At 33.8% G+C, this 27,105-nt stretch overlaps 2 protein-coding genes and 1 long non-coding RNA gene across 8 annotated transcripts; 1 reads left to right on the top strand and 2 right to left on the bottom strand.

Annotated features, from left to right (window-relative positions):
• Positions 1–738: 738 nt before the first annotated feature.
• On the bottom strand, positions 739–8,243 carry LOC132278091 (protein TOPLESS-like). Its single transcript, XM_059779916.1, has 15 exons — positions 8,167–8,243; positions 7,800–7,985; positions 7,545–7,658; positions 7,307–7,462; positions 7,114–7,219; positions 6,801–6,975; positions 5,879–6,069; positions 4,469–4,615; positions 3,563–3,670; positions 3,289–3,468; positions 2,608–2,736; positions 2,395–2,520; positions 1,903–2,091; positions 1,418–1,590; positions 739–1,316 (listed from the first exon to the last, which is right to left on the bottom strand). The coding sequence occupies exons 1-15, from the start codon at positions 8,241–8,243 to the stop codon at positions 1,121–1,123; spliced, it is 2,253 nt and encodes a 750-aa protein (XP_059635899.1). The 3' UTR covers positions 739–1,120.
• A 2,895-nt stretch (positions 8,244–11,138) lies between these two features.
• On the bottom strand, positions 11,139–15,752 carry LOC132279870 (uncharacterized). 6 transcript variants are annotated; one of them, XR_009471417.1, is made up of 5 exons: positions 15,542–15,752; positions 13,235–13,932; positions 12,859–13,160; positions 12,220–12,317; positions 11,139–11,872 (listed from the first exon to the last, which is right to left on the bottom strand). It is a non-coding gene; the product is annotated as an uncharacterized LOC132279870 (long non-coding RNA). The 6 variants fall into 6 exon arrangements; XR_009471416.1 differs by having other exon boundaries at positions 11,139–12,317; positions 12,414–13,160; XR_009471413.1 differs by having other exon boundaries at positions 11,139–12,317.
• A 2,306-nt stretch (positions 15,753–18,058) lies between these two features.
• On the top strand, positions 18,059–25,665 carry LOC132279868 (UDP-N-acetylglucosamine transporter UGNT1-like). The gene is made up of 10 exons (XM_059781920.1): positions 18,059–18,396; positions 20,154–20,230; positions 21,542–21,703; positions 21,794–21,927; positions 22,477–22,607; positions 22,702–22,746; positions 22,881–22,978; positions 24,548–24,655; positions 25,151–25,207; positions 25,315–25,665. Exons 1-10 carry the CDS (start codon positions 18,273–18,275, stop codon positions 25,387–25,389), a joined length of 1,011 nt encoding a protein of 336 aa, XP_059637903.1. The 5' UTR covers positions 18,059–18,272; the 3' UTR covers positions 25,390–25,665.
• Positions 25,666–27,105: the final 1,440 nt, after the last annotated feature.

Genomic DNA, 27,105 nt, shown 5'->3' with positions numbered 1-27,105 from the left:
ACTCCGCGCAAATGCAAATAAAACTAACCAAGAGTCCATCCAGCCCAAACAAAAGCCCAAAGCCCACTTTTAAATTCATAACATATATCAAATCATCGCAAATAAATTTTTTTTTCCTTGACAAACAGAAGAAAACACTAGCAAACAAGACTAATTTGTTAACCAGACAACAGGTTTTTATTGTATTTTCAATAAATTATTGACAAATGAGAAGCTTTAAGTACTCCACAACCACAAGGACCAAATGTATTGTTATGACTCTTCTTACTGAATCTTCAACATATTTGCCAAAATTTTCTGATTAATTTCAAACTTATTGTACACGAGAGGTGAAAGCATAGATCAAAAAACAAATTATAGGACTTGAGAACGTTAGGGTTACTAGTAAGAGAGGAGGGAGAGGATGCAAGGCTCGAACACGGATTTTCAAACAATTCAACCACTCTGGCAACACGGCCTTGCCTATAAGACAAATTTTGAAGTGGCACATTCGGATCAATAAATTAATATTGGAGTGAAAATAAAGTTTAATCCTCCTGACATCATTTTTCAACTAAGATTGTTAACTTAAAACTACTAAATAACAATCATCAAAGATTGTGGCCTAATGGTATCTCCTTTACCTCCCAATGTGAAAGGTGAGGGAACAAATTACAAGTTTCTTATCGACAAGACAAGACCAAAAAATAAAAATCTAGTATTAAACAAGCAGCTAACTAACAGAATAGTCTTCTTGAGTATGGAGGAGTTAAAAAGAACAAGAAATAAGAATTATACACATTCCCAACACAAAATGCAAAACTATATCAAAAGAACAAAAATGCCTTGTGAACTACAATGAATCCAAAACATATTCCCTTCACAAAATGCCTCCCAAGGACAAAAAAGCAAAGGCCTTCTACAGATTTACACTATGTATCTTGGATTCAAATTGATTTGACGCCCCTTGAACTAACTATAGTATGATGGCTTTGAGTATCCTATAAACCTAAGTGCCAGACTCCCTTGAAAAAGTTAGGGTTGATGGCAAGATACAAAACCATATCAAAAGACATATATATATATAAACTTGGTTTTTTAGACAAAAAAAGCTAGCAAGCCTGCACAAGGAACTTCATTGTTAGGGTTGATTCAAACTGTCGACTTCAGAGGTGGTGCTACTAGGCCCACCAAAATTTTCGTGAGGAGGAGAGGTGCCCCATTTGCCTTCTGATTCTATTGGTTGGAGTACACAAACTCCGCCGTCAGAAAGACCTAATGCAAACTGATTAGGTTCTGATGGATGTGCCGCAATGACTAGTGGATGAACTCTCGAGCTGTCAAATTATTCTGTCAGATACTTGCAACAAGAAGAAAGGTAAAACAAAAATACATTTTCTTTTTCTAATCTTTTAAAAGAAATTGTGGGAGTACTCACCTTGGATTGGCAGGTAGATAAGAAGTGGAGTTAATTAGGCATCTCAGTTGTAATGAAGCTGATGCAGTAAGGATACCGACACTTCCATCATCAAAACCGACGTATATAGACTGGCTATCACAGGAATATGTAGCATGTGTGATCCGAGGAGCATTTGCTTTTGGTGGAATCCACTTTTTTAGAAACATAAATTGCCAATAAAAATATCAGAAGTCCAGGAATATCCCTGATTAAACTAACAACATGATAAAAACCAACCATTATAAGTGACACTTATAATTTTTTTCAAAATAATTTACCCACTGATGTCTGCACATGCTTGCTTGGAATAGATACTTGGACTCATCAAATATCCCACACGAATTTCCAAGTGATAGAATTTCAGGAATACAAGTAAAAACCGATGCATAATATGACACTTGGGTTGTGAGGATGCTTAATCTGAATAAATCTAGCAGGAAAAAAATTAAATTTTTATGCCACACCTGATTAAGTTGTTCCAACATAGGTGCTTCATATATGGCTATCTGAGTTGCATGCACTACAAGTAAGCGTGTCTGATCTTGGTGAAATTGTATGCAGGTATCTGTAAGAGGAACTGTGGCTTGCCCAACCGGAATCTGCAAGCACTTACTCCTTCGTTTCTGCCATCCATCCGTGCTCCAAACACACAGCTGTACAAACAAACTGGAATCATTATCTGTATAATCCAACATTCAACATTTTGCCAACTTAATCAATATTTGGTTTGTTATAGGGAGTAAAATAACTCAAATACAGGTGAAGCCAGAAGGAATCAACATGTGTATTTATTTTACTAATGAAGCTAATTTTAAAAAATCATCCCAAACAACTTGCAATCTGTAATAAGGTGGCATCAACATCAACCGCGAGGAGATACTGGAGTTCTTCACAGTTCAGACTATATGCTATCACTTGGTATTTTCTGTTCTTTTGAATTCATGAATATAAGTTACTGCATTTTCTAACATAAAAGAGAAGGCTACCCGTGAATCAGCTCCTGAAGATACAAGCACATTTAGAACATTAGAGAAGGCAAGCCCTGTTATTCTTTCCCGATGGCCTTCGAGCTTCCAATTGACCTGTGTAATGGAACATGCAAAATGTTAATCGTCATATCTATCAACAAACTTACTCAAAATTAGGCTTCAATTTAAACTGAGGATAACCTTATCAAACAGGTAATAATATATTTGGATAGAAGAGTCTTCCATGCCTACGGCAATGATATCGTTATCCTGAGGATAAAATGCAAGAAATGTTGCTGCAGGTGGAGGGGGCATGAATGTTGTAATTGTCTGCATTTAGAAAGCACAACCACCAAAAAGAAGAAAGTATGAAAAATAGTTGAGGCAAAATCTATAAATTTTCAATCCACAACGAAAGCTCCCAATAAGTTCTCAAATATTAGTCATTAACCTTAAAATTTCCACAGTATTTTTTTCTTGATTTACTGCAAAATAGTTTTGACCATATAACTTATGCAAACCAAGAAACAACTATAACTGGGAAAATGAAGGAGCCAAAATTTGTAGCTTCTGTCATGATTCCAAGATTTAATTTATAGAACTTTTACATCCCAAGCAGTTAAGATCATAGAATTTGATCCCCAAACTATGGGATTAAAGCAAGGATGACGATGACGATGACGATGAATTCGATCTCCAAACAAAGAATAGACCCTAAGGGTCAAGTGTATCTAAAAAAAGTTAATTATGCATAGAGCTAGGTTAAATTATAAATCATGAAGTTACCCTGTCATACTTTTTCTGTAGTTAGCGATAATAAATTAACCAAGTAAACTGTACATGAGCAAAGATGGAGAAGTGTTGTAAAGGCCATTTACGTACCTCGAATGTCATCAAAGGATATAAGGAGACAATCCCACCTGAAGCCGACATAACATAAGCGCCATTCTTTGAAAGTGCAAGGCATGGAACAGCATCTTCAGGGTTTGTATTACTGACATCATTGGTCACCAACATTCCACTTGAAGGTTGCCATAGTTGTGGTACAATTCTAGCAGTCGCCTATAAGAGGCAAGTTGCGTATAGGCAGCAATACTTTGTACATTAATGGAACAGAGTGAAAATGTTCAACTTTCTACCACAGGTGAACATGTACCTTGCCGGTTGAGTTTTCATTATTCCTCGGCCATTTCCAGAGCTTGTGCGTAGCATTGGCTGTTAAAGCCAATATGGCTCCTGAATTTGTGTACAACAATCTGGAAACCTGAAATGTTGAAAAAGAGACTGAACCATAAAATTTTGAATACCAATCACAATAAGAGGGCTAACTTGAGTTCAATGGGGGAAAAAAATCTGAAAAAAAATCATAGATTCTTAACTTTTAGAACATCTCAAACTTGAAAAACTCAAATAAAAATATATTATAAGTTCTGAATTTTCTGGTTCAGCAAAGCAACTTTCACTCGACGTAGTTAAGCCTAACCCCTGGTATATAAATCATTCAGCTGAAGACGTGCCACTGATCTTATTTGCACATCAGTAGAGGCAGTAATGGCATTGGTCAAGACGTCAAGTCTAAAGAAACACATCACCATGCATGTCCATGTGCATGTGTGTGTAAACATGCGTGTGTATAATGTGTCTCAACTGATTAAATCGTCCTATCTCAAAAAACCTGGAGAAGGAAAGTCATCTTTTGTGATGAATTAAAATAATGATGGTGAAGAGAAAAATAAATTATTGATGAACCAACAAAAATTATATCTTCATATTATTGTACATGCGAGTGTCTTTATTTTTCAACTCATTTCAAATGATGTTTTTTACCCTACCTTTCTGAATAAAAAAATGAGTTCTTTTGCTGAGGGCATCACTTGGTGTGTGTGTGTGTGTGAGACAGAGAGAGAGATGAAAAGGAAGCATGAAAATTAAATATTAAAAAGAGGCAGCATTGCATCTGTAATTTATATAAGGAAGGATAATGTTAAGGATTAAAGAAAATTCTAAACAGATTAAAAAAAAAAATCGACAGTTTCTAAGAAGTTTAAACAGAGTATCGCACCCTCGCTGCTATTAAATTGTCTGGGAGTCTTAGGGAACGGCATTGTGATGGTTCACTGATTTCTGTCGGTTTCCACATCCTAGATTTGTCTACCAACTCATCAGCAATTCTGGATTTTTCATCTGCCAACCTTTGATTTATGCCATTCTACAGGAACTCAAAAGGAAAAAGTTCATCACTAAATGCACGTGTGTTTAAATCGACATCTGACATCTAAGCATAACTTGCACGGATAAAACAAAATTACATAAATCCTAAGCATAAAAGCATAATTATATTGACAACATTAAAACACAGGTTAATAAATAAAATGCTCTTCTGATGGAGACGGTGACTCTCACCAATGCAACCACCAATGCTCTTGGAGCAGTTGGATCTAAAATGCTTGATCAAACATTTGCCCAAGTTTGTTCCAAGTAAATATGGTAGAATTCAAAATGGATTTATCATAAAGTAGATAATTTAGAAGAAAAAAAAGAAGTAAACATGCATGTGCACAAATATGCAGTTTTGCACACTCAAATCCTAAACATATCAATTGTCTCTCATGTCAGAAATACGAATGGAGACCCAATATAAATAGGGTTCATTATGGCATATATTAGATCAGACCTCTTAGAAGGAGAATTTTTTAGGTACATTCAACCTGACATCAGATAAAATCTAACAAAGAGAGAAAAAAGAAGCTCAATTCATCGTGCCAATGCCTTCTTTCTCCTTTCTCAACTTAATTTAGTGCATTCAATGTTTACTTAATATAGTAATTATATCAGGTTAGTTTCCTTGTGCAGTTTCATTTCCTCCCTAAATTAACTTCTACAACTAAAAAAGCTTAAATTGTGGGCCACCTTTTACAGAAACATCTAATATAGACAGGAAATCGATGTCTTCTGAGAACCTGCTCAGTCAATTCTGTACCAGCTAACATTCATATTGTCTTTATCTAGTAAAAAACTCTCAGGGCTTCAAATTCTAAAATTCAAATGCTGAGACTGAACTGGGAATGTGATCCAAATCCCTAAAGACGAAACTAAGAGAAGCAAAAACCTTTCAAATGTTTTCTGAACTAAGAAAAATACATCAACCAACCCCTTTTAGCACTTTGTTCAATGATAATGGCATTCTATGACTACAAGTTCCAAATTAAATTGCTTTATAGGATGGATTAATTGCAAAGAAATGCTAATTTTCAATCCGTATACTTCTTTTATGAAAAAGAATCAAGTCCTGATCCTTGAAAAGGATCTCCAATTTTTACTATTTCCATGAATCACACAAATTAGAACTTCAAGGTATAAGCATCATACACATCTCAAAGTCATGGAAAAGTTTTTAAATAAAATTAAAAATTAAAGCTCTAAATTTTGGACACGGAGTTCAAAATTCTAGTAATGGAGCTTAGAGTGCTACCAAATCCATGGAAAATACAGAGGATCGGTTATGTAGTACTTCATCCGGAATCTCAGAAGGCCTCTGTCTCACCAATACATGTTTAGAATCTGTTGATTGATTGACCACAGCTGAGTTGTTTGTAGGAGGAATCCCAGGGCGCTCTAAGATAGCTGCTACATTAAGACAAATATGAGGGTAGAACGCATCAGCTACAGGAAAGCACTCGTCAATTAGGAAAAAGAATAATGATAAAGAATAGTTTATCATAAACTACTAGAATTGGATCAAGGTGGACAAAATGGAGACAAGCTAGTAGCATATTATTTAATAAAAGAAAAACACATCGGTTAAAAGGAAAATTCTATAGGACATATATTACACCAACTATGGTTTATGGAGCGGAGTGTTGGGCTTTAAAAAAGAGACAAGAACAAGGTCTTCATGTAGTGGAAATGAGAAGATAGTTACAAATGAAAGTGTAAGAGAAAAACTAGGTGTGGCACCCATTAACGATAAAATAAGAGAGCGTAGGCTTAGATGGTTTGGGCACACACACCGGAGACCTATAGATGCTCCGGTGAGAACAAGAAGTTTAATTTCCATAGAAGGTAAGAGACGGAGAGGGAGACCAAAATTAATGTGGAATGAAGTTATTAGAAATGATTTTAAAATTTTAACCATAGTAGGTGATATGGCGGTAATATAAATGAACGGAGACAAAGAATTCATTTGGCTGGCATCATTCATATGATGATGCGTGAAAGCATGTTGTTCACGTATCATTGTTACTTTGTTGGCCACAAATGAAATATTTCTTATCACTAATATTTTCATCCATTTCTAGATTTGTTCGATATGCTGGGAAGCTATAGTAATCAAAAAATTGCTTCACCAACTAGCTAGTGTAAAAGCATAAAGGACAACACCATACTATAGATACCTCCACTGTTAAATGCAGCAAAACCAATGGGCTTGGCAGAAGATGAAAATGCAGTAAAACCAATTCGCTTGGCAGAAGATGAAGCGTGAGGAATAAAAGATGGACCATCCATTCGCCCTTTAAGAGATGTTGGTGGAGGTCCTGCAGTATATGTTGGTGGAGGACCCAGTGCAGGCTGAAATATTTAAAAAAAAGTAGCACCCCAAGTTAGATTTCTAAAAACCAGAACGCAGCCCATTAATTAGAATAACTTTATTTTTTATTTTTTATTCTAATCAAAGTTAATTAGAATAAGTCATTCTAGTTCACTTACACCATGAGCACCTAGAGGCGAAAAAACCCCTGCTTTGGGAACAACATCCATTAGAGGATTAGCTACAGAAGATCGATTCTCATGAAATGGATGCTGCCAATTCAAACTGCAACGCAACAAAGAGTAATGTCAACTGAAAACAAATCTTCATTTAGAAGAAAATAATAAATTCTACAAAGCCAAAGATAATGACCTTTGATTCATTAGAGTTCCCAGTCCAGAGTTCAAGTTAGGAAAATTTAGCTTGTCATGTAACAGGGGATTACTATGAATCAACAATTCAAGTTCATGAAATAAATATCTCCTAGCAGACTTGGTATCTCCATATAGAGATAGTTGCTTCCTTTCTCTGCAAGACTCCAAGTTAATATATTTACATTAGGAAGTTTAGAACCCAATAATACAGCAAAACTTAAGTACAGTACAAGTACCTAAAGTTCTCCAACGTCAGAAGCTGTGCCATTTCTTTCAAAACGTTTTGGTCTAAAGCCGAAAACACTTTCAAGTCCTTCTTTAGAATATCGACAGCTTTAGCCGTACCATTCCTACAATTAAAGAAGAGAAAAACAGGGGAATATAAAAAACAAGTTCCTCTTTGAAGTAAACTATAAAAGAGTTAGTAAATGCAACCCTAACAAAACAAGTATAGCATGCATCCAATTTCATCAATTTGTGGCATAGTTTACCTGTCTAAGGCTTCTAGGTACTTCTGCTTTCGGATTTCAAAGAAAATTCTCATGGAACAAGTGTTATCCTGAGCGTTTGTAAATCCAGATAAGTATTTCTCCACCTCATCCCAAGCCCCATTGATCACCAGTTCCTCAAAATATCCGATGTTGAAGAAAAGTCCCGACTCTTGCTCCAACCTCCATCATATAAATAAATTAATTAAATAATTAAACAAAATCAAATTAACCAAACACACCAAATCACACACTATATATATATATAGTGTAACTATCTGGTTGGTTTCTCAGAAAAGGAAGGATTGTAAAAATAAAAAATAATATAAATAAATAAAAATGTATAAAACAAAAGATAACTAACACTTACTGATGAACAGTCGCTTTAAATTTCTCTTCATCAAGAGACTGAAGTATAAGAAACACAATTTCTTTGCTCGATGACATCCTTGTCTTCAAAATGATCGAAACTGCAAAAAGTAATATATATATATATATATATATATATAGAAACACCGACAGATTCATACAAACAGATCAAACAAACACACCTCACCAGAATCCCCAAATTCCAAACAAACTCATCAAAAAATTGACTTCTAAGTCCGAATTGTTTAGTTATCATATACTTTAAAATAAAATATGTATATAGAGGGTATGGTATTGGACCGTCCAAGAAAAGAATGAGCATATATCCGAAGAATTAAAGTGCCTTATGCTTTTCTTGAACTTCCAATATCATCTTACCATATTTATGTGTGTGTGTGTGTGAGAGAGAGAGAAAAGAAAGATATGAAGCGAAGAACAAATTGAAGTCTTAAAGCCTAAATAATACAATCGATTACGAGAACGAATTGACGCTCCGAAAAGAAGTCGTTTCCACTTTATATCATATAATATTCAAGATGAAATGGAATCTAGCTCCTGAAGCTTTTCTTGAATACCTATTTCATCTATATATATATATATATATATATATATATATATCTGTGTGTTTGTGTGTAAATTAGTGCGAAAGTGAATATGTGTTTGTACCTTGATTGAACGAGAACGACTTGGCGGTCGAGTTTGTTGAAGACGAAGACAGGGGCGGTGCTTCAACTAATCTCTCTCTCTAGAGATTTGAAGAGGGAGGGAGGGAGCGCGCGCAATGGCTTCGAGACGAAGTTGGTTTTAAAATGAAGGAGGGAGGACCACCGAGTGCGGACTGTTTAAAATTATAATAATGCCCCCATTTGCTAAAAATTCTGTATATAAACTCCTGTTACCAAGTGTCGTGTTAACGGAGTAATTAGATTGCTACCGGTGTTTCAATCTTGAATCCATCCCTTCCCTTAAATTGTTAATCCCTAACATTTTTGTCATGAAAATAAAAAAATTCTCGGACTAAATTTTGGATCTTCAAGCTCACTCCCTCAATTTTCCACTCTGGCTTTTGTCCACCAGTAACCCTAGCCCATCAACGACTCTTGTCGTTGGTGAAGATCATAATTGTTGGTAACACAACTTTACCATGAACATTGAAACTATATTAGATTCTCCGGATCTCATTTTAATTTGATTTTATTATAAGTAGACAAAATGAACGGTGGAAGCTGGTTTCTCAGCTCATCGCTATAATTTATAATTAGACGTTCATTTTTATGAGATCTCTCATCCCTGTATGGAAATTAAAAATATAAAATTTTAAGACAAAATTACCCTTTAACTTTTTTTTTATCTTCTTTTATTCTTTTCTCCTTTTATCCCTTATATCAATAACATTTTAGATTGCCAAAAAAAAAAAAAAAATTGATTATTTTATTTCCTTTTTTAAATTATATTTTAACTATATATATACACACGCAGCGCTATATATGGATTCATGTTCAATTCCTATAATCACAATTCATATTATTTTTTTTCTTTTTGGATTTGTCAAAACGAGTAACATTATAAGAATTGATTATTTTTATTTCCTTTTTTAAATTATATTTTAACTATATATATACTATGTATTGATAGCAAGTGATATATATATATATATATATATATATATATATATATATAATGACATGAAAGTAGTTGTTTACACACACATGTACATTGATTAAGTGAGGAGAGAAAAAAATAGAAATAAAAAATTTATTAGTTATTTATATATATATATACATGTACATCAATTAAGTGAGGAGAGAAAAAAAAACACAAAAACAAAAAAAAAAAAAACTAATTTATTAGTTTTATATATATATATATATATATATATATATATATATATATATACACACATATTACTTATTATATATATATATATATATATATATATATATACACACATATTACTTATTATATATATACATGTACATCAATTAAGTGAGGAGAGAAAAAAAAAACACAAAAACAAAAAAAAAACCTATATGAATTGTGATTATAAGAATTGAACGTGAATCCGGATATAGAGCATATATATGGTTAAAATATAATTTAAAAAAGGAAATAAAATAATCCATTCTCATAATATTATTTGTTTTGGCAATCTAAAAAGAAAGAAAATAATATATTCCCGTATATACTCCTCTTTATTTATTATTTTTTCTTTTTTTTTTTCCTGTTTTGGTAATTTTCATTGGTTTGGGAATGGTTTTGTAATTCTTGTTTGGGTTTAATGTTTTTTTCCTTGGTAATTTTTATGGATTTATGGTTGTTCACTTCTTGTTTAGTATAAAGCCCTGGTGAATAAGTTGTGGGGCACATTTTTGATCCTTTTCTGATTCACTTGTTAAAAAAGTTTATTCATACTTAAAGAGTTGTTTATCTTTTGTTCAAGTATTAAATTCCAGTAGTAACTTAACACTTAAGGTAGTGGTGTTTAATAAAATTTAAAATTTAGTATGAAAAACTTTAAATAAGTATTTCTATCGCTTAAAATTTTATTCTTTTTAAATAGTATTTTTACCGCTCTTAAATAATTAACTGCATGACAGAGTTATCAAATCAGCAAAGGCTATTGGAGCTTTTGGTTGTTTCTTGCCAAGGTTATAAATAAATAAAAAATAAATAAAACCTTAAGAGTTGTATACTAGTTTTCTAGAAGAAAGAGAGTTGAAAACTAAGTCCAGTAAAGACAAATGGTGCACGAGTTTATTCCTAAAAAAAAAAAAAAAAAAACGGAGGGAAAAATAAGCATAATCCAGAGTGAATTCATGAAAACTATACTGTTTCATTCTGTCATTTGTGAAACAAAATTGGGCAATTCAATTTTCATGAGAAATTCAGATGATCTTTCCATTATTTTTCACATTCTGTTTTCAGCTGATATTGTTATAACTATAAAACAAGCAGCAAACTAACAGAATATCCTTCTGGAGTAACCCGAAGGGATAAAAAAAGAAGAAGAAACAAGAATCAAGGCCATTAGCCAAGCACATTCTTTACTTCCTCATGAACTCTCCACTGAATTCAAAACACATTCCCTTCTCACAAATGACTCCTACAGATCTACACTGTACTGATTTTTTTACATATTAGTACAAATGAGAGAACTTTTAGCGCCATGTCTTGGATTCAAATTGATTTGACATTCCTTGTACCATTGAACTAACTCTAGTATGACCGCTTCGAGTATTCTACACCCTCAGGTCCTAGTCTCCCATGGAAAAGTTGGGGGTGATGGCAAGATCCAAACTGGCTGGCTTCAAATGCGGTGGAAGGCCCAGCACCGTCTTCGTGTGGAGGAGAGGTGCCCCATTTGCCTTCTGATTCTAGTGGTTCAACTACGCAAACTCCACCATCAGAAGGACCCAATGCAAACTGATTAGGTTTTGAATGACAAGTGGATGGACTCTCGAACTGTCAAATTATTCTGTCAGATACTTGCAAGAAGAAAACAAAAAAGCCTTTCCTATTTTAATCGTCTAAAAGAAATTGTGGAAGTACTCCCTTGGATTGGCAGGTAGATAAGAAGTAGAGTTAATTATGCATCTCATTTGAAGTGAAGCTCAAGCAGTAAGATTACCGACACTTCCATCATCAAAACCGACGAATATTGACTGGCTATCACAGGAATATGCAGCACTTGGTTTTGGTGGAATCCACTATTTTAGAAACATAAATTGCCAATAAAAATATCAGAAGTCTAGGAATATCCCTGATTAAACTAACATGGAAAAAACCAACCATTACAAGTGATTTTAAAGAATCATCCCAACCAGGGCTGCACTAGCAGTCTATGATAAGGTGGCATCAACATCTACCATTTGGAGACAGAAGAAAATTAAAGTAAAGAGCCAAACGCAAGCTAAGTAAGAGATAGTGGAGTTCTGCATACTATTGGCCATCACTTGGTATTTCCTTTTCTTTTAAATTCTTAAATATGAGTTACTGCATTTTCTAAATAAAATATTAAAAAAAATAGATATACATATTGCCTCCAATATCTTACCCGAGAATCAGCTCCTGAAGATACAAGTACATTTAGAACGTTAGAGAAGGCGAGGCCTGTTATTCTTTCCTGGTGGCTTTTGAGCATGCTTTTGACCTCTGTAATGGAACATGCAAAATGTTAATCGAATAATTGTCGTATCTATGAGCAAACTCACTCACAAACATTAGGCTTCAATTTAAACTGAAGACAACCTCTTCTAATTGGAAATATATTTGGATAGAAGAGTCCTCCATGCCAACGGCAATGATATTGCTGTCTTGAGGATAAAATGCAATAAATGTTGCTGTAGGCAGAAAGCACGAGAACATTCTAATTTCCTACATTTAGAAAGCACAACCAAAAAGGCGGTCTGAAAAATAGTAGAGGAAAAATGTAGAATTTTCTGTCCACGAAGAAAGCTCCCAATAAGTTTTCAAATATTAGTCATTAACCTTAAAATTTCCGAAGTATTTTTCCTTCATTCACTTCAAAATAGGTTCCACCATATCATTTATGCAAACCAAAAAACAACTATAACTGAGAAAATGAAGGAGCCAAAATTTGTTATCACTGCACTAAGTTAAGCGTGTTATGAAGATTATGTTACTATAACCATAGCATCTGGTTAGGCTCCAGTGCAGCAGAGGTCCAACTCACCTTTGATCTCTGTAACTTCCAGCCATTGATTTGCAGTCCCGAATCCTTTCCATCACTCTGATGTTCTCCACAACTAGTGAATTTCATCACTTTTCAACTGTGAATTTCACCACTATAATGTTGAAATTTCTCAAATAAGCAAATCCAACACCGTTGAAAGCGATGAAATCCAACACCGTTGAAAGCGACGAAATTCACCAAGAGAAGAACGAAAATCAGGAGAATATTTTGATTCTAGATTCGACTTGCCTCTGATGTCATTCGCTTGATCAAGTCTTTAACCATCTCCGCTGATACTCAATCTGGAATCAAATAAACCAGTAAGATGAGACTACTCAAATAAGTCTTGACAATGATTATGTACAAGGACTTCTACCTTTCCTCGTGTCCTCCAATCAAATTTACTTGAAGATCTTTAGGCCTTGTTCCTCTGCAATTGCCATATAGGGGTTGCCTGAAATAGGATAGTATTCTGGTCAATTCATTTGAGCCTTGTAACTCTGGACCTCTTCTCCCAGTATATTTCTCATTTTTCCCACAGCATTCATTCGTAGATTCCATTTGTTCTGTTTGAGGCATTTGGAGCAGTAGAGTGTTCTATTCACAGGAAAGCATGGAACCAACATTGTTGCAGTAAAAAGTCTCTGTTGCAGTTTGAGGGTTGCAGAAATTTGTCTGCAACTATGCTTGTGTAATTGGAAATAGAGAGGAGTCCGGAGATTGATCAATAGCGTAATACCTCGGAGACACCCGACAAATGAGATTGAAAGGTTCCCTGTTAAATTGCAGCGCATTAAGAAAAGAGGTGGCAGATGAATATATACACTTCCAGACAGAAAAGGTTCTGGTAAGCATGGAAATATAGCATGTCTATACACACAAGCAGGTCGTCATGGATTTTCAAAGTTCGGCAACAAGGAGAGGTGTCAGTGTCTCATAATGCAATAAAAACAGGCACTTTGAAATCCAACAGAGACGCAGCACTTTTAAAGTGGTCGTATCACATAATGGAGCCAGAAACACAATGATGTTGAAAGAACTTGGACATAACAAATGCTCATAAGATATACAACACTGCAAAAGAATCAAGTAGCGTCCGTTGTCAGTATAAGATTCAAGGGTAATTATAGCAAGAGATTTCAATACAAAAAATGAACAACTCCATCAAAAGAATTCATATGAGACCACCAACTACAGAGAAGTAACTGTGCCTCCTTTAGTGTAAAACTAACAAATCCCTCCAAAAGCGGCGATTTGAAAATAAACAAGCTTGTGCATCCCCGAGAGTAGCATCAAGGTCAATTTGACCACTCATTTTCAGTAGTGTGTCAAAATCCATCTGCTAGCTCATAATTTAGCCGTGGAACCTTTTCAGGATTGCAACACAAACATATAGGTGGAGGTGCTCAGATAGATGATGCGTCCACAATACCTAATTACCTCCCACAAACGCATTGTTCTCTCATATTCAAATTCCCTGATATATGATGGAGATCACCTCTGGGAACAAACAGAAGCATATATAAAACAGCTACAAGATCATGCTGTTTCCTAGAACATGTAAGCAGGAACAAAAAGTATACGTGAAAATTATAACATTTGGATTCTTGTATCATCACAAAAACTAGTTGGATTCCTATCCTTCTAATTCTGCAATTGGAAAAGCTGAAATAGTACAAAAGGTGACAATTCGTGGTTAACAAAATATTCAAGATGTCTCCCCAAGTAGTTGGAAAAAGGCTTCGTTGAGTTGAGTTTGAGCTGAGATATTAAAATATCTCAAGTCTGACCATATAGCTTGTTTAATTACTAAACATACAATATCCTTTAGCCTGTGATATTCTTGTGCCTATGGTGCTCTACCTCATTAAAATTATTTCTTCCTAATCTGAGAACTAATTAGAAGCTAGGCATAAAATTAAATTCTCCCCGTGGCAAACCCAAACTAGAAGGAGTTATATCATCTGTAACATATCTATTACAGAACTGCTGTGATTCAATCTAAAATAGCAAGTAGGAAAATACATTTCTTGTTGAAGTTTAGACATTTAGAACAGCAAGGTTCCAGTTTTTAAAAATATATATATATGCAGTTCCTAGGGTGCATAACTATCCAGAATATACTTCCATAATTTATGAAGCATGTGGTTCTTTTTCTTACTATGAATGGGAGAAGGGTAGCATAAAAAAAGCTATTAATTTAAGAAAAGGTGCGGGTTTTTTCCATTAGACTATCTCAAAAAAAAGGCTAGTCCGGGCTTATGCCAGAGCGAGGTTGTTTCCTGTTTCGAACCCGTGGCCTCCAAGTCTACCTCACAAAAACGTACAGAAATATGCAAACACTTGATTGAATTGGACCAATTAGTACATTATATCTTTCCAATACACCATTTACTCAACGAGCTCTGTTTACTACTACCATTACAGGTCAAGCTCACTGAACCCTAAAACCCATATCACACATAAAACCTAGATCGAATTCACGAATTTGATATTCATGCCTGTCGATTAAGCCAGTTTTGAGGCCGTAATCAATCACTAGGAAAAAATTAAAACTACGATGTGCGTTCTTGATTAAATGAGATTCGAATCAAATGTATAAGTATGATATATAAATACGCAAATATAATCGTAAAATTATGCGACTGAAATCAGATTTAATTAGTGATTAGTGAATGCTTACTTTCTGCTGAGATTCTGCCTAATCGGCGTCGCCTCTGTTCCTTGCATAGCCTGTGATGATCACGGTGTGATCAGAGATGTAGAGAGAGAGAGAGTACGAGTAGAGAAATGTAGGATGAGAGATGTAAAAACAGACTGTAAATGGGTATTTTAGATTAACGCTACCATAATTTTCATCATTTTTTTTTTTTTTTGAAAGGTAAATTATATCATCAATTGTTAATATTAAAGTGGTCTTACTTTAAAAAAAAAAAAAATTAATAATTCAATTCAAAATATCATAAAATTATATTATTTGAAACGGTTAAAGTTTATAACTTTGTCAAGATAAAGATTGTGTAAATTTTTGACAGTGTAATATTGTGATTTAAGATAAATAAATTTTGATATAAAATTATTTTAACTATACAATCTTCTTTATACTTTCACGGGACTAGTATTTATACTAATACAGGAAAGATTTAACATTTAATGAGCTTAGTGAATTTTATACACAAATAACATATTAAATAAACTAAATTAGTTTTACAATTTACACCTCCTTTAATACATACTATTATACTGTTTCTTTAAGAAAAATTATAAAAGTGACAATGTCTAATATATCTGTGAGGTCCCATCACAGCTAATGCGGTGAGCCCCATAATTATGTGAAATTCAGTGTTCACACTTATGAGCGAATTTTATAAATAAATAACATATTAAATAAACTAGATTAATTATACCAGGTGTAAACTTTTATTGAATATTTATTAATACTTATTATTATAAAATTAAAATTAATTTAACAATCAATTTAAAACATTAATCTAACCATTCCTACTAATCAAAAGGGCAAAATAGTCACATATCTAATTTTTTGCATCACTTACACAATAATAATTGTTCCTTGTACTAATATTTGTTTTTATTTGCTTAACAACATGCCATTTTCCGAATAGCTTCTGCCTAAGGTACAATTTCTCCATTTACAAAAAAAGAGAAAAAATAAGTTCATATGGGTGAGGGCAAAAATTGTGCGTTTAATACTTACCTAATCAAATGTGACATTTTTTAGATTTATTTTATCTATTTCTTGTTCTGACTGATATAATTGAAAAGGCATAAAATTTATAACCCATAAATTTGAATAAAAAGGCACATCTTCATATGAGAAATTTAGTTTACAATGACTTGGAATTTTTGAACTTTAAGGATCTTTATCTTCTAAAATAATGAGCAAATCACATCATAATGTTATCAATGTTAAAGTGATTATATTATTAAAAAAATATTAGATGTGAATAGCTTAAAAATATATTTATCCGGCACACCCATTTTGAGAGTTAGACATTATGCCAATTAGGCCATCGAATAATGTTTGAATACTTTAAAAAGGATAAAATTTACATATTCACCGACGAATATGTCATCCTATTAAGTGCTGACGTGGTCCACAAATATATTGCAAAACATCTGAATATCTTAAAAATGACAAAACTTACATCTTCACCGACGAGTATGTCATCCTATTAACTACTGATGTGGTCCACAAATATATTACAAAACATCTTTATACCTTAAAAAGGTTACATATTCACTGAATCCCTACCGTTTATGTGGTCCACAAATGCATTACAAAATCAAAAAAAGTAATAAGTAAGGTTATTAGAGAGGCTGACTGAATTTATTTCAAAAGTTATTGTACTTAATTATCATTTTCCTGTTTTTTTAACAACAGTATGCATTTGTTATTGGACGTGAATAAATATTGTCCCCTTAAAAAAATACCCCCTCTCAAAACAAAAACAAAAAAATGTTCATCTTTCCTTTTTTGACTATCTCAAAATAATTATTTACTTCTTTTTTTAAAAAATAATATATTTAACATTTTTTCATAGAGTTTAAAATTTATATTCCCTAATAGAAACATTTGTTTTTGGAATAAAAAGATAGTTTTGACTAAAATCTTAATTGTATGACATATAATTAACATAATATTATCTTCTAAACAATTAGTGCATTTAAATACCAATTTTTTAATGAGTTGGTTTGTAATATTTCACCGATTCACTCATTTTGACCGAAAATATTTAATACTTTTTCAATCAAAAGGAGTGAATCCATGAAATATTACAAACCAACTCATTAAAAAATTTCTCATACATTTTTGGTATATGCTAATATCGTTTCCAAATATAAATGATTTAGGACGACCAAAATTGTTGTCGACTTTACCTTCAAAAAAACAAAATAATTGTCTACTTTTTAGATGAGTGCTTTTTAGCCTTAAATCTAGTCTGTAAAAAGGAATTATAGTACCTTTTTTTTTTTTTTTTGAATGGTGAATTATAGTACTTTGTTGTGTGATAAAGTTGAGCAAGCACTAGCCAATTTTATTGGACAAAATGAATCATTCAAACTTTAATATCCTACTTGTGTACCCAAATTTATTGGACAAATGAATCATTCAAACTTTAATATCTTAGGTGGGTCCCACTTTTGCTGATCATCTTCTCTACTACAGAAACTGCCATTGCCATGTGTCCACTACACAAACACTTTCTTAGGTCATTTGCAAACTCTTGCCAACTTAAATACTCCCTCTACCTTTCCCTCCTTCCCAACCCACCACCCTTTCTGTGTCCAACTGTTTTCAATTTCTTAAAATTCCTATAAATACTACTTATATATGTACATAAACACGCACAAATATATAGAGAGAGAGGATAGTTAGAGAGAGAGAGAACACAATGGTCTTTGTGAAATCACCTGAGAATCTAAAGTTACCAGTCTCTGATGGTGAGAGAAGGAGAGAGGAAACTGTCATGACCAAAAGAGGTGCTTACGCTGCCATCTCTTACATGACTTGTGCAGGTTCATTCCAATTCTCTTCCAATAATTTTTTTTTTTTTTTATTTTTTTTTATTTTATTTTTTTTTATATAACATACATTCATTCATTTTGATTTATGTTACTTTTTTTTTTTTTTCCCTAACCGATTTATATTACTTTTTATCAATTTGACTATATACACACATATTTATATATACATATAGACATGTTTGTTTATGAGTAGGATCCGATTAACTCATAAATAGTGTAAAATATGCATATTCGAACATATAGCTTTTGGTGGACTCATATTTTTGAATTAGGTATTTTTATGATGCTTAATTGGAGAAGTATTGGTGTTTGTTATTTAATCTACTCACTCTCATTTGTCTAACTAAAATTAAGACAAACTCTAATTTACGGTATGATAGTGATGGGGGCATCTCTCAATTTTTGATTTTTGTCATTGGTTGGTTCGACAAGAGATGAATCTCACAAAAATGTTTTTGAGAGGTTTCAACACAGAAATTCTACTGTATGTATTTATTTATTTTTCAACATTACTTGCCTCCTCACCTATAAGGGAACCTCCTCCCGGCTGATGGGACATGATATGATTGGAGTATAAGCGGTAGGGTTGCTCCCTGTCGTCCTTAGATGGCTTCGAGCCTTTGCACCCCCTCCCTACTAACCCCTAACACATTCTTGCCATGAAAATCTATATAGGCTTGTTCAGTGAATGCCACCTTTAGTGACATGCACTAAGGTGGCATTCAGCTGCCTAGCACATCTTTAGTGAGGAAATATATATATTATTCAAATATTAATGGGGTGAACTCTAAAATATTTCTTTGCAGTAGGCTTGTTCAGTGAATGCCACCTTAGTGCATGTCATACTGTCACATAACAGCCTGCACGTCTTTTATTAGTCAACTACTGATAATTACAAGTCGTATATAAATTAGATGTGGCTTCTGTTTTCTAGCCAAAAAGGTTTTTAGAATATTCTTGCAACTTTTGACACACTTTGCTCTCTCTCTGCTGCAATTTGAATAATGCCAATTGCAAGTCACTGTTGGAAAGGATAATCTTTTCCGCTGTATTCATCTTGCTTATTGCTATGTAGGTTGATAAAAGATTTTATTGCTGGTGGGATTGGTAATCTTAGGATAGTATGATGGTAATTTTTTAGTTTTTCGTTTAAGTAATGAGAATCAATATTAATAGGAATAGAGAATGAGGAAGGGGAAAATAAAGGGAAGAAAATCTTTTTAGGCATAGCATGACACTGATTCTTCCGAACACTCTACAAAATAATCAAATCAAGGACCTGCCATTGCGCAGGGTATGGGAGGATCAGATTGTAGAAGTTATTTGACTTATTTCTGAGCAGGGTGAAAATGTTAACAACTCTTATTCGCAGGTGTTCCTTTTGCTTTCTTCTCACTTTCTTGGCGTCATTCGTTTTGCACTACTTGGTTACACCAGTTGATATGGTCTTTGAATTCAACTAGTCTTGCGAGCAGATTCTATATTTTCATAACTTATTCAGTTTATTGCAAAATACTAGCCGATGTTACCACTTTGTTCATATTGTTTATGCTTAACATTTGCTTAATCAATGACTTGTTATAGTACAACCTATGAATGATAGGTTAGTGGTCTTTATGATTATGATTCTTACGAATAAAAAATTTGCTATCATACTTACCATGATTCCATTTCCTGTGATAACGTTTTTTCCCGGTTCTGTTTAAAATTTTAACTACTACTCTCGTGCTTTGATGTATCTCCTGCAGTCCTCTTGGTAATGTTCAACAAAGCAGCCCTTTCTTCTTACAATTTCCCATGTGCAAGTGTCATCACACTTTTGCAGGTAGCTCCCGTGCTAAATTGTTTGTATAGACTAGTCTACACATTATTGACTTGGAAACCTTTTAGTTGCTTGATGTTCTAGCAGAATGTGTTGCCATCACTTGTGTATTTGATCAAACAGTTCTATTTTTTCAGATGCTTACAATTATAGTCTCTATAAGAAACCGCTGGCATTGTTGAATTTCTTCAGTTAGTTTATATGCAGAGCAAGAGTTGCCTCACCTTGGGCCCCTGCCTGGGTTCCTAAGAGGAGAAGAATCATATGAAAGTTGCTTCCTTCATAAAGCCATATCATTATTAGTCACTTCAACAAATTATTGCTTTACAAGATCTTATCAAATAATAACAAGAAGAAGAAGAATCTGATAATAACAACAATAACCACTATACGTTAACAATTGATTTCTTGCTACCCGTATCTTCCTCCTGTTTGAATCCTAAATTTTCATGTGGTATGCAATTATTTGTGTGCGCATGCACTTGTGCATGTGGACATAGGCCAATAAAAAGAACTAGACTTCTAACTTTTCCTCTTCTTTGCATATCCCATATCTGCACCACCGTGCTACAATGCATTGGCATATGTAGTTATATTTGAAGATGATGGAAGGCACAAGCAAAAATTTCTCTTCTTAGGCTATTGATCACCTTTTAGTTAATTTAGTCCCAGACTCCCAATACGGGCAATTTATTTGTACATGAAAACTTTGAAGTTGATTTCTTTTAGCAGTAAAAAGTTAGGAAGATATTGTATTCCAATATCAATTACCATTTTTGGTCTTTTCAATCTGTGGTGACATGGGAAGTTGCTTCAACAAGATGTTGAACAGCAAAACAAGATCTTTGTGTGTAGATAGGTTGCTCCTGTGCCGTCTTTTACTTGGAACAAGTCCTGTTTAAGTTTTAAATCAAGGAAGGATACATTGGAGTTTCAGTCTTTGAACCTGAATGGAAATTTTTGTTGGAAAATGAATTGGTCACCCCAAGAAAAGCCTAAGAGACTCAAATATTTCTTGCAGAAAAGGCTAAGATGCTCAAATATTTATTGGGTGCTGATATTTAACAGTCATCCGTAGATCCAGAATGAATTGTCTCACATAAATATCCTTCAAAAATCTAAATTTTGTAACTTTTACATACTTATTTTCTATCAAGATGAGAAAATACTCTATTTTGTAACTATAATATTTTCTTTAGTTCATGCATGCATTCCATGAGCTACATTTGAAGTTTAAATTTCAATGCTTTCCATTACCAGCTAGTTTTGATCTTTTCTTGTTAGTTGAACAATTTTATTTGACATTTGTTGTAGATCATATGTTCATGTTCGTTTCTCTATGCAATGAGACGCTGGAATATCATCTCTTTCACAGTTGGTGAACCGCAGAGTGACACTAATAACCCAGGAACACTCGTGCCGTTGAAGACATTAGTTCACACACTGCCTCTTGCGTTATCTTACTTACTTTACATGGTAAATGTATGATGGTTTGCATTCATTTTCATCTTTTTGGAAAACAAATACGAATCTAAATATGCCTACCTATTTCTGTTCTGGTGAAAGCTGGTCTCGATGGAATCTGTGCGTGGCGTAAATATTCCTATGTACACCACTCTCAGGAGGACAACCGTGGCTTTTACTATGCTTATGGAGTATATAATTGCAAAACAGAAACATTCACCATTTGTTGTTGGCAGGTAAATGCACCTGCCTCTATGTTGTTGTTTTTTCCCTATCATATGCATTTTTAAAGTTTTCAGAAACAAAAATCGTATATATGATGTCTCTACAACAGCTATATAGCACATACACTATTATGTGCACACTGCACATGCATCATGCTACTCATAGTAGCAAGAACCGGCTCTAATGTGCTTACTAGTATTTATAATTCATGGCGTGTTGCCACTTTGGTAAAATGTAATAAATTTGTTCAGCATCATAAGAGATAGGTGTCACAACCACTGCTATACTGCTCATTCATACTTCCTACTGAAAATTATTATTACCAATTTATAAATTCCTTAATTGGATTTTCAGAGATGATCACTTATATGAAGCTTTATGAATGATACAAAATAAATGATAGATCAAATATAATGTGTATCACATGTTATATGATTCAGATCGTTACAGTATATTTATGTATTTTTTATCTCTTTCTTTATTTTGTGTCATGAAATTCAACCTAAATGTTTCACGTTGCTAATGCCTTTCTTATGGATAACTTCCAAGGGTTTCATCAGTGTGGGGATTATCATAGTTGGTGCATTTATTGCTGGAGCTCGGGACATGTCATTTGACTTCTACGGCTATGCTATTGTTTTCACATCAAACATCTGTACCGCAATATATCTTACTTATGTTGCTCGCATTGGTATCATTTTCATCCTTGTGCTTTCTCATCTCTCATTCAACAATGAGGTTTAGAATTTCTTTTGCTGACCTGAAATATTGTTTCAATCTTCAAGGAAAAACCAGTGGCCTCAATAGCTTTGGTCTTATGTGGTGCAATGGTAAGATAATAGGTCCCGGGCAGAATAAAATCTGTTGAATATTACATTCTTTTCTTGTAAATATAATATATTGGCTCCTCTAAAATTGAAGAAGTATAATCCTTCTAATGCATATTTTCCTGTATATCTTGTAGGTATAATATGTGGACCAATCTTGCTATTCTGGACAAGTATCAGAGGTGAATTGGAGGTGACAATGAACTTTCCTCATCTCTTCACCCCTGGCTTTCAGGTACTTGCTATCAGATGAAGAATTTTGTCTCTCAAAATACATGCTTGGCAACTCGGTTATGCTGAATGATCCTTTGTTCTTTTCTTTGATGATGTTATTCAGTTGGCAAGTGGTTCTTTGTGTGCCTATTTTATACATTTTACACTTGTCCTTCACATGATGATCCTTTATTTAGTATGTGCGGTCATATAAACAAGCCTCCCAATGCCTGTTCGGTTTGGTTCCAACCGATTGATGTGAGCAACAAGGACAGCATTCTTGATGTTCCACTCTGAGAGAGATCATATCTGCAGTTGCAATTGATTCTTAAGAACCTTTTCAGTAATTCATGTCTGTTTGTCTATTCAGTCCCCTTGGTACAGCCACTCTTGTTGTTCTCTGAAAATCACCTGTTTCATATGACATATTTGAACAATCTGATATTTTGTCGAAGTGCTAATTTGTGAATTAATATTTTGTCTTTCAAATCTCTGCCTGATATGCTTGATTTGGCTATTATTGTAATAAAATTCTGTTTGTCTATTTGTTGCTATTATTGATGATGATTAACATTGCACACTTAATTTATCTCCTATCTTTGTTCTCTCTAAAATTGTTTCCATTAGTTTGACCGGAAATCACTGTTCTAATGTATCCCAGACGTATAAATGCAACTTGGTCTCTGTTCTTTCTGGTTAATGGAGTCAAATCATTGCGAGTGTTTGCTTTACTGAATTACATTCTGTTATTCATCTATCTTGATCTAATTTGTTTTGAACCTTTGATATTTCTAAGTTTTTTTTCCACAGTTGTAGTTTTACATTGTGCCCTTCTTTCAGCCAAATAATTTAAAATTTGAAATGTCTTTGACACGTATCTTGTGAACCCCAGACGAGTAACCACAATTCTGTTCCCCCTTTTATGGATAACAAATTAGGCTGCAGTTTTTTCTTTACTGAAGATTTATTCTGTTGTTGATGTATCTTTAGTATTATTAGCATAAAGTATCATTTCATGACTGTAATTCACTTACTCATTTCCAGTGATATCATTTACCTGTGCCTCTGAGACACGGGCAAGATAACATCTTTATGAACTTGTCTAGAAGGTCTTAAATATTGATTTTGATGCAGCCATAGTTTAACCAAAAACTGTGACCACAAGGTTATCTGATTTGTTTTGTTTATTAACATGCCCGTTAATGTTTTTCATGCTTGTGCTTGAACTCCTTTCTTATACAGACAGGATTTTGATCGATGCATTTTGTAGTTCTCTTAAAACTCTTATGCTTGAAAGTTATTCTTCTGTGGGAAGGAGTTTGATTGATGCATTTGCAGTTCCTTCACCATAACCTTAATAATAAACGTCTGTGACATGACATCACACAGGCTTTTCTTGTTTCAGTATATGCTTTATTCGTCTCTCCTACACATACTTTCACAGCAGCATAACTGTCTTAATTAACTTAAAATGATAACAAATTATTGTTAGTTTATTTATTTATTTTTAATTATATATGAAAGTGCATTTTCTATCAGTGTAAAACATGCAGGCTCTAATTTGGATTTGCCGTATTGGAATGTTTTGCAGGCTGTGATGCTTCTTTCCTGTATTATGGCTTTCTTTCTGAATTACTTTGTTTTCTTAAATACTACACTTAATTCAGCCCTCACTCAGACGATCTGTGGTAATTTAAAGGTGTGTAATATCTATTTACCAACCTCTTGTAGACACTGCAATTATGCTAATTTTGATGCTAAAAAAGTAACACTAGCTTTTTCCTCCCAGTTGATGCTATAATTTTTATTTTAGACTGTCCATTTCGTTTCTTTCATTACCAGAAACTGCCTCGATAGTCACACTACATCTCGTGAATAGACTTCTTTGTGAAATCTGATCACTGATTCAATGTCAAAATAGAGAAGTTCAATCAGCTGTGGCTATTTAAGGTCTGAATGCTCATAATTCAAAATTATTTTCAGTGAACACATTTTGTGCAAAGATAGGAATTTTTAGTAGAATTGCGTTAGTTTCTTTTGAACAGTCCAGAATATATGCCTCTCTGTCCGGTTTTTCACACGACACAACCATGTTTTTTATGTCACTTAGCTGGTATTTGGATGTCTATAAATTTTGTGTCCTTGGCATTTACAACTCATCCCGTGCATTTTGTGACCGATTATGTCATTACAGGATCTGTTCACCATTGGAATTGGCTGGCTACTCTTTGGTGGACTTCCTTTTGATTTGGTGAGAATAAACTTCTATTAAACTTTCGTCGATCTTTCGTTACCCTTTATTTGGTACTTCTGGTTTCTAATTTTTTCATGTCAAATACTTTCATTCCTTGATTGCAGTTGAACATTGTGGGTCAAACTTTTGGTTTTCTCGGGTCGTGTCTGTACGCCCTCTGTAAACTTAAAGGGAAGTAAACTTTAGAATCTTGGGGTCCTGTTCCGGACCTTCTGTAAAGGGAAGTTAAAATTAGGATGCTGTGCATGATCCCTTTTAGTAAGGGATAAATTCCTCAAGAGTGATAGAGTATGGTTGCCTTCATGAGCTGCCAAAATTTTGATATAATGATACAAGTTCTTAAAAATGCATGTAAAATTTTACTAAAAGTAGAAAATTTCTATCATTCGAGGCAGATTATGTATCTTTTCAAACTCGAAAGGGAAACAAAATGAATGCAGTTTCCTCTCTCTTCAGTCTTCCAGTGTTGCCAGTCTCCTCTTCATGAGTTGTCAGAGGTAGTAGAATTATTTGAATCTGTTGCATGATATTGATGACATGTTTGATTCTGAGCAGGCACTTTATGTGAAATAATGTGGTTAGTTTATTTTCATGTTTGATTGCAATTTGGGGATGTTTATTTAATATCCAGGAAATTGAATGAACTAGGAAAATTTGACTATGCTAATGTTTTTCCCAAATTTTCCAAAATAATACTAGTTTCTACAGAAAAGTTGAAAAACATCAGTAAATGGTTTCTGCCAAGCAAGTCATGGCAGAAAACAGAATCAGAAGTTATGTGTCGTGTTGGTTAAAATTGGATGCAATTTACTCTAATGGTTATTGTGAAACTTAATTTAATTCTGTAATATCAGCAACAGATTCCAAAGAAAATCCTGTTTTGTAGTGATTTTTCGAGTGCAAATATAAAAGCGCAATAAACTCCCTGAAAACAAACTTTAAGTGGGGAGGGGTGCGGACTCCACAATGCGCTGACTATGAATGGGTGCTGACTATGAATGGGAGGGGGTTGTCATCCGGCTCTTAGAACTGCTCAAAGTGATATTATTTTTCTGAACTCAAAACTATTATCAGATTATGTGAAAAACTATCAACCAAACACGTTTTTAGACTCATTTTTAATTTTTATAAAATTATTCTTAGAAAACTGAACTAAACAGGACATGGTAAACGGTTGGAGATATTTTTCCTCCTTTGAACTAAACTAGCATTTTCTATACTGTTTTTCTACTGTATTAAAGGCTGCTATGAGTACTGTTGAGGCTTTTTAAGTAGGTTCTATGCTAATGAAGAGCTATCATTTTTGGTCACAGTAGGTCCATTGCCCACTGACTTTATGCCCCCCTTACCCAAAAACAAAAGCTCAGTTGATGTCCCATTTGTAGTTCAATCTTTTTACAAAGTCCTTTTTTTCTTTTTCTTTTATTTTTTAGCGTGTGTGGTAAGGTAAGAGTCAATTATATACATTGAAAAACACTTTCTTTCTTCACTTTCTTTCTCTTTCTTAAAGCGGTATTCCCCCTTGCAAATCAAATCTTTATCAAATACAATCTTTCATGGAATTCTCTCCTGGTAAGAGTTAATTATATACATTGAAAAACAATCTTTTTAGAAAGCTAATGCGTTGTTCCATCCAACCCAATCAATTGTCAAGAACTACTTTTTGGGCCCTCCTGGGAGATAGCCTGCCTGCATGTGTGGAGTCTCCGGACACATAAGTCATATAAACACATTGGAGTACTATATAGTGTATACGCATACACACACATATATATATGTATAGATATAAAGAGAGAGAGAGAGAATAGAGAGAGAGGTGTGGCACCTTGAGTTCATGCAGGAAGAGGTGTCTGTCTTGTCTCCACAAACTGACAAGTGACTGAACCTATAAGTTG

Source organism: Cornus florida, unplaced genomic scaffold (genome assembly GCF_030987335.1).
Source record: "Cornus florida cultivar Cherokee Brave unplaced genomic scaffold, ASM3098733v1 CherokeeBrave_3.0.0_Hap2_Chr10, whole genome shotgun sequence".
NCBI classification, from domain to species: Eukaryota; Viridiplantae; Streptophyta; class Magnoliopsida; order Cornales; family Cornaceae; genus Cornus; species Cornus florida.
Note: the sequence above shows the minus strand (reverse complement) of the source record. Positions and strands in the feature narration are given on the sequence as shown.